The sequence below is a fragment of the Rana temporaria genome, unplaced genomic scaffold (assembly GCF_905171775.1).
Source record: "Rana temporaria unplaced genomic scaffold, aRanTem1.1, whole genome shotgun sequence".
In the NCBI taxonomy this organism is placed as follows: domain Eukaryota; kingdom Metazoa; phylum Chordata; class Amphibia; order Anura; family Ranidae; genus Rana; species Rana temporaria.
Window position 1 is genome coordinate 1 of NW_024404878.1, and position 7,500 is coordinate 7,500.

At 35.7% G+C, this 7,500-nt stretch overlaps 1 protein-coding gene across 1 annotated transcript in view; it reads right to left on the reverse strand.

Moving 5' to 3' along the window:
- Positions 1-3,762: 3,762 nt before the first annotated feature.
- Positions 3,763-7,500, reverse strand: part of LOC120924235 — a 10,034-nt gene continuing 6,296 nt past the window's right edge. Inside the window, exons 5-6 of the mRNA XM_040335105.1 lie at positions 4,060-4,418; positions 3,763-3,972 (exon numbers count right to left, since the gene is read on the reverse strand). Of these exons, the coding sequence (XP_040191039.1) occupies positions 3,783-3,972; positions 4,060-4,418 (549 nt within the window). The 3' untranslated portion in view covers positions 3,763-3,782. The remainder of the gene's footprint in view (positions 3,973-4,059; positions 4,419-7,500) is intronic.

Genomic DNA, 7,500 nt, shown 5'->3' on the forward strand with positions numbered 1-7,500 from the left:
TTCTCTCTCTCTTTCTTTTTTTCTCTCTCTCTCTCTTTCTTTTTCTCTCTCTCTCTTTCTTTTTTTCTCTCTCTCTCTTTCTTTTTTTCTCTCTTTCTCTTTCTTTTTTCTCTCTCTCTCTTTCTTTCTTTCTCTCTCTTTTCTTTCTCTCTCTTTTCTTTCTTTCTTTCTCTCTCTCTCTTTCTTTCTTTCTCTCTCTCTTTCTTTCTCTCTCTCTTTCCCTATCTCTGTCTCTCTCTCTCTCTCTCTCTCTTTCTCTTTCCCTTTTTTTCTCTCTCTTTTTCTCTCTCTTTCTTTTTCTCTCTCTCTCTTTCTTTCTTTTTTTCTCTCTCTCTCTTTCTTTTTTTCTCTCTCTCTCTTTCTTTTTTTCTCTCTCTTTCTTTTTTTCTCTCTCTTTCTTTTTCTTTCTCTCTCTCTTTCTTTTTCTTTTTCTCTCTCTCTTTCTTTTTCTCTCTTTCTTTTTCTTTTTCTTTTTCTCTCTTTCTTTTTCTCTTTCTTTTTCTTTTTCTCTCTTTCTTTTTCTTTTTCTCTCTCTCTCTCTCTCTTTCTTTTTCTTTTTCTTTTTCTTTTTCTCTCTCTCTCTCTCTCTCTCTTTTTCTCTCTCTCGGTCTTTCTTTGTCTCTACTTCTCTCTCTCTCTCTCTCTACTTCTCTCTCTCTCTCTACTTCTCTCTCTCTCTCTCTCTCTCTCTACTTCTCTCTCTCTCTCTCTCTACTTCTCTCTCTCTCTCTCTCTCTACTTCTCTCTCTCTACTTCTCTCATCTAATTTCTCTGTCTTTGTTTTTATGCTTATTCCTTGCATCTTTATCAAATTGTAAACAGAGTATTTATTTGTGACAATATTCATATTTTTTTTTTTTTAATGATTTATTACCAAGATGTAATTTGTAAATTGAAATACAATTTAAATAAATTTCTGTGATAACTACTTTTCATGTTTGTTTGTTTTTTTTATTTTTAATGGTTCAAACTATCGGCCAAGTTTTAAAAATTGGCAATTTTATCTTTGTTGTATTTCTTGCTTTATTAACCACCATAAATCTTCTATATTTATTAGAAATGCCTGGATGTTTTGCGAAAAATTGTGGTAATTACACAAGGAAGGGACAAAAGGAAAGTAACATTAGTTACTTTGCCTTTCCAAAGGATGATGAGAGGATAAAAGCATGGCTGAGTAATGCAGGAATGGACCAAGGATTGATTTCCGAATATGTTCCAATTATTAAAGGGGACAAACGTTCAGACTCTTACAGAATGTGTTCCGCACACTTTGCCAATGATTGTTTTTTTTTGCGTGGGACACAAAAGAGACTGAACAATGATGCGTTACCAACAATTTTTTCAAATATTCAAAACCCTTTAGTTCTTGAAAATAAATGGCTTTTGAATCTAAATAAAATTAAGGGAAAGCAACAGATGATGGCCTCTACCAGTACTGCAACTGAAAGCAGTATTAATTGTCCTTGCCCATGTCATTTGAAAAATATGCTTATTGTGTCAAGGCAGGAAGCGAGCACCCAAACGGAAGCGCCCACATCTCAGTTCATGGTTTCGGAGCCTACGTCTCCCAAAATGTGCACCCCAAGAGCGTTTGGTTTAGACCACCCATACGTAAGTAGAGAAGAATGCATAATGTCGCCACTACACAGGTCAACTCCAGAGAATCCAAAAAGGAGATCTGAAGTTATCCCTTTGGATATTTCCCCCTCTTCGTCCCTCATGTCTCCCCCTCCATCTAAAAAGACCAAAAAGACTCACAATATTTCTTCTGAAGAAATTGATAGTCCAGGGTTTGAGAGCAAAAGAAAATTGACTTATTATGATGACCCAAGTTTTAATACTTCTGACTGCGAAACACCACAAAAAAGTGATCTCACTTTAGAAGAAAGTCCAGAATTAAGGGAACCTCAGAATGAGAATCCGCTTCCATACCCCTTTGATCTTATAAAAGAAAAAAAATACATTGTTTTTGACAGCTGTCTTGATCTTCTACTATATTCACAAAAGTGTCCAGATACTACCTGTCCCTCTCGAGTCAGAAAATTGGAAAAAATTATTATAGGGACAATGCTTGTCGTTTATTCTACCTGTTCTTCTTTTCATCGACTGAAACTTTGGGGGAGCCAACCAAAGGTCAAACATTATGCAGCTGGCAACATTTTACTTTCAGGGGCCATTGATCTTACCGGAGGGAGCTATGCCAAAGTCAGAGAAATGTTTGATCTCTGTGGCATAGCAATCTTCGGTAAAACCTCATATAGCAGATCACAATCAGTGTTTGTTCATAAGGCTGTTGATATAGCATGGCAAAACAACATGTCTGATGTAAAGAAGGAATTGCACGGTAAACCTGTGTTTCTTATAGGGGATGGGCAGTGTGATAGCCCCGGATTTTCTGCAAAATATTCTACGTATACTTGTATGGACTTTTTTACCAAAAAAATTGTGGACTTTGAGATGGTGCAGGTCTCCCAAACAACTTCTTCTGTTGCGATGGAGAAGTTGGGATTTCAAAATTGCTTAGATCGCATCATTGACAAAAATTTGGATGTTCAATTTGTGGGAACCGATCGTCACACTGGGATCAGAAAATTAATGTCAACAAACAAAAAGTATACAAAAATTGACCATCAATTCGATACATGGCATTACGTCAAAAGTATTCATAGAAAATTGGTGCAATTTGTAAAAAAAGCAAATTACAGAAAACTTTTGCCATGGGTTCGACAAATTCTGCTTCATTTCTACTTTTGTAGTAGTCATTGCAAAGGAAATGAGGATCTTTTCCGTCAGATTTGGCAATCACTACTACATCATGTAAAAAATGTGCATGAATGGGAAGTCGACAATGTAAAGCATAAATGCTTACATGATCCGATGAGTGTGAATTCTACCAATGTTAAATGGCTAGAAGATGATTCGGCTGCATACCATGCATTGTCCACAATTGTCCTTGATGCCAAATTGGACAAAGACATCAAGCATTTAACACATTTTTGTCAGACTGGGATTATCGAAACCTACCACAGTATGATTTTAAAATTTCGGCCTAAAAGAATTCATTTCCGATTCGATTCGATGGAAACGAGAACCAAGTTGGCAGCTTTAAGCCACAATCATAATGCGATTCGTAAGCCCGCTCTGACAAAAAAAATTGATGAAAGCGGTCAGGTAATCACCGTCGAAAGAAAAAATTTGGAATATCCAAGGGGCAGGAAAAAATGGATAGTTCGAAACGTATACGAAAAAATGAACAATGAACATTTATTCCATATTCTCGCAAACATGATTAACATTGTGGAGGGCAAACTCACCAGTTCTTGGCGATCAAAAAATAAAGATATGCCCAAAAACATAGCGCCAGTTGAAAGACCTTTAAAGAGTCTTGCCATCAGGCAACACATGAGCAGATTTAAGAAATCTTAAATAAAAATAACAAACTCTCTTTTTTATTTTTTGTTACCTTCTAATAATATGTGTGATAAGTTTTTATTTTATGTTCTGGAGAGACATAAAATGTAATGTTTTTTGTTATATACAGTTGACTTGTATTTTTTTTGTAAATTTTTATATATATATATATTTTAATAAATAAGATATTGTTAAAAAATGTGAAATTCTCTTCTTATTTTCCGATATTAGTTTTGCATTAATGAAAGTACATATAAAAAAATAAGGAAACATAAGTACTTTTTAAATAAATTTTAATAAATATAACACATAACCAAAATAAAACAAATCAAACCTTTACAGAAAAATAAAATAAAAAAATTATTTTTTATTTAATCCAATGCCATTTCTGCGGCATCGTAATCCTGTGAATATTTAAATCCAACATAAGTTGCATTTGGATCAGGGAAAACCTCTCTAATTTTTTTGACAGCACACGACGGGATGACTCTACGGTTTCCCTTTCCTAAATAACCGTAAATCCAAGTTATAAATAAACGGTAAGCCGTTTTCCTCAATCTTCTATTGGAAAAAAATAAATAAAAAAAGTAAGTTAAATCTATATTTTTATTAATTTTTTATTAGACATATTAAAGTTTCTATAAATACCTGTTGTTATCGGCATCTACAAGTGGTCTTTCCTCAAGGTACATGAAATTATTAGTGAGTCTCACATGGGCTTCTGTTGCTATTTGCGAGATAAACATTGGAGCAAATATTATACAATTACTTCCTTCTGGTATACTTTCTCTAACAGGCTCGATGTCCCTGCAACACACAGACTCTATTTGTGTTGGCATAGTTCGGCAACAACCGCAGTGACACCAAGTTGTATTACCAATTCTATCTACACCAAATTCTGGTTCTTCGCTTTCCGGATAGTCTTCATAGGTTGGGTTTGCAGTGAATGCTTGCTCCGTTTCATTCCCCTCAAATCTTGCCAATAGCTGAGCAATCATTATACTTCTCTGTAAAAAATGTAATACAAGAAAAAGAATATATGTAATAATAAACATTTGTAAATTGAAATTTAATATATATATTTTTATCAAGTTTGATAGGTATAATTTTTTAAAAAATAAATAAACTAAATAAAATATTTATTAATATCTTAATATTTATTATAAAAAATCAAGGATAAATATGCTTTTTAAAATATTCTATTTTTGTTTTCAATGGGAAGTTTTATTGTTTATTTTTATATCTCTCTCTAATGTGTGTAGGTATGTACAATAAAACAATATATATATAAAAAAATAATATATATATATATATATATTTATAATTTAAACCAAACAAGAGAGAGATAAAAAGAGAGATAGAGAGAGAGAGACAGAGTATAGAGAAAGAGATAAAAAGTATACAGAGAGAAAGATTAAAGTGAAAAAGAGAGTAGAGAAAAGAGAGTTTAGAGAAGGAGAGTATAGAGAAAGAGTGTATAGAGAGAGATAGAGAGAGAGAGTATAGAGAAAGAGATGGATAGAGAGAAAGATAAAGTATCGAGAAAGAGAGTGATAGATAGTATATCGATAGAGAGTATAGAGAAAAAGAGAGAGAGTATAGATAAATAGAGAGTATAGAGAGAGAGAAAGAGAGAGAGATTGAAGAGAAAGAGAGAGAATATAGAGAGAGCGAAGGAGTAGAGAAAAACAGATAGAGAGAGAGAAATAGAGAGACATTTAATCATAGAGAGTATAGAGAATGAGAGAGAGAGAAAGTATAGAGAGAGAAAGGGACAGTATAGAGAGAGAGAGTATTAAGACAGAGTGAGAGAAAGAGTATAGAGAAAGAGAAAGTATAGAGAGAGAGAGAGAGTATAGAGAAAGAGAGAGATTAAAGAGAAAGATAGAGATCAGAGAAAGACAGAGAAGGAGTATAGACAAAAAGAGAGAGAGAGAAACAGAGAGAGAGAAAGAGATAGATAAAGATGGAGAGAGAGAGAAAGATAGAGTATATCGTAAGAGAGAGAGAGAAAGAGAGATTATAGAGAAAGAGAGAGAAAAAAAGAGATGAAGATAGAGAATCATAGAGAGAGAAAGATAGTATAGAGAAAGTAAAAGTATAGATAAAAAGAGAGTATATAGAAAGAAATATTAAAAATAGAAATAAAGAGACAGACAATAGAGAAAGAGAGAGTATAGAGAAAGAGACAGTATAGAGAAAGACAGTATAGAGAATGAGAGAGTATAGAGAATGTGAGAGTATTTTGAAAGAGATAGAAACAGAGAGAGACATATTTATAGGAGTCACAGATATAGAGACAGACATATTTATAGAGAGAGAGAGATATAGAGAGAGACATATTTATAGAGAGAGCGATAGAGAGATGGTGATGTAAAGATAGAGATGGAGAGAGAGATGGTGATGGAGAGATAGAGAGAAGGTAGATGGAGAGAGAGATGCTGATGGAGAGATTGAGATGGAAAAAGAGAGATGGAGATGGAGAGATAGATAGATGATGATGGAGAGATAGATAGATGATGATGGAGAGAGAGGGAAATGGAGAGATGGAGAGATTGAAATGGATAGATAGAGAGATGGTGAGATAAAGAGATGTGGAGATGAGGAGATGGAAATGGAGATAGAGATGGAGGGATAGAGAGATATGGAGATGGAGAGATAGAGAGATTGATATGGAGAAGGAGAGAAGGAGAGATGGAGAAGGAGAGATGGAGAAGGAGACATGGAAAAGGAGACATGGAAAAGGAGAGATGGAGAAGGAGAGATGGAAATGGATAGATAGAGAGATGGGGAGATAGAGAGATGGGGAGATAGAGAGATGGGGAAATGAGGAGATGGAAATGGAAATAGAGAAGGAGAGATAGATATAGAGAAAGTGATGGAGATGGAGATGGAGAGATGGAAATGGATAGATAGAGAGATGGGGAGATAGAGATATGGGGAGATGAGGAGATGGAAATGGAAATAGAGATGGAGAGATAGATATAGAGAAAGTGATGGAGAGATGTAGAAGGAGAGATGGAGAAGGAGAGATGGAGAAGGAGATGGAGAGATGGAAATGGATAGATAGAGAGATGGGGAGATAGAGAGATGGGGAGATAGAGATATGGGGAGATGAGGAGATGGAAATGGAAATAGAGATGGAGAGATAGATATAGAGAAAGTGATGGAGAGATGTAGAAGGAGAGATGGAGAAGGAGAGATGGAGAAGGAGATGGAGAGATGGAAATGGATAGATAGAGAGATGGGGAGATAGAGAGATGGGGAGATAGAGAGATGGGGAGATGAGGAGATGGAAATGGAAATAGAGATGGAGAGATAGATATAGAGATGGAGAAGGAGACATGGAGAGGGAGACATGGAGAAGGAGAGATGGAGAAGGAGAGAAGGAGAAGGAGAGAAGGAGAAGGAGAGATGGAGAAGGAGACATGGAGAAGGAGACATGGAAAAGGAGACATGGAAAAGGAGACATGGAAAAGGAGACATGGAAAAGGAGACATGGAAAAGGAGACATGGAAAAGGAGACATGGAAAAGGAGACATGGAAAAGGAGACATGGAAAAGGAGACATGGAAAAGGAGACATGGAAAAGGAGACATGGAAAGGGAGACATGGAAAGGGAGACATGGAGAAGGAGAGATGGAAATGGATGGATAGAGAGATGGGGAGATAGAGAGATGGGGAGATAGAGAGATGGGGAGATAGAGAGATGGGGAGATAGAGAGATAGAGAGATGGAGAAATTGATATGGAGAAGGAGAGATGGAGAAGGAGAGATGGAGAAGGAGAGATGGAAATGGATAGATAGAGAGATGGGGAGATAGAGAGATGGGGAAATGAGGAGATGGAAATGGAAATAGAGATGGAGAGATAGATATAGAGAAAGTGATGGAGAGATGTAGAAGGAGAGATGGAGAAGGAGAGATGGAGAAGGAGAGATGGAGAAGGAGATGGAGAGATTGAAATGGATAGATAGAGAGATGGGGAGATAGAGAGATGGGGAGATAGAGAGATGGGGAGATGAGGAGATGGAAATGGAAATAGAGATGGAGAGATAGATATAGAGATGGAGAAGGAGACATGGAGAAGGA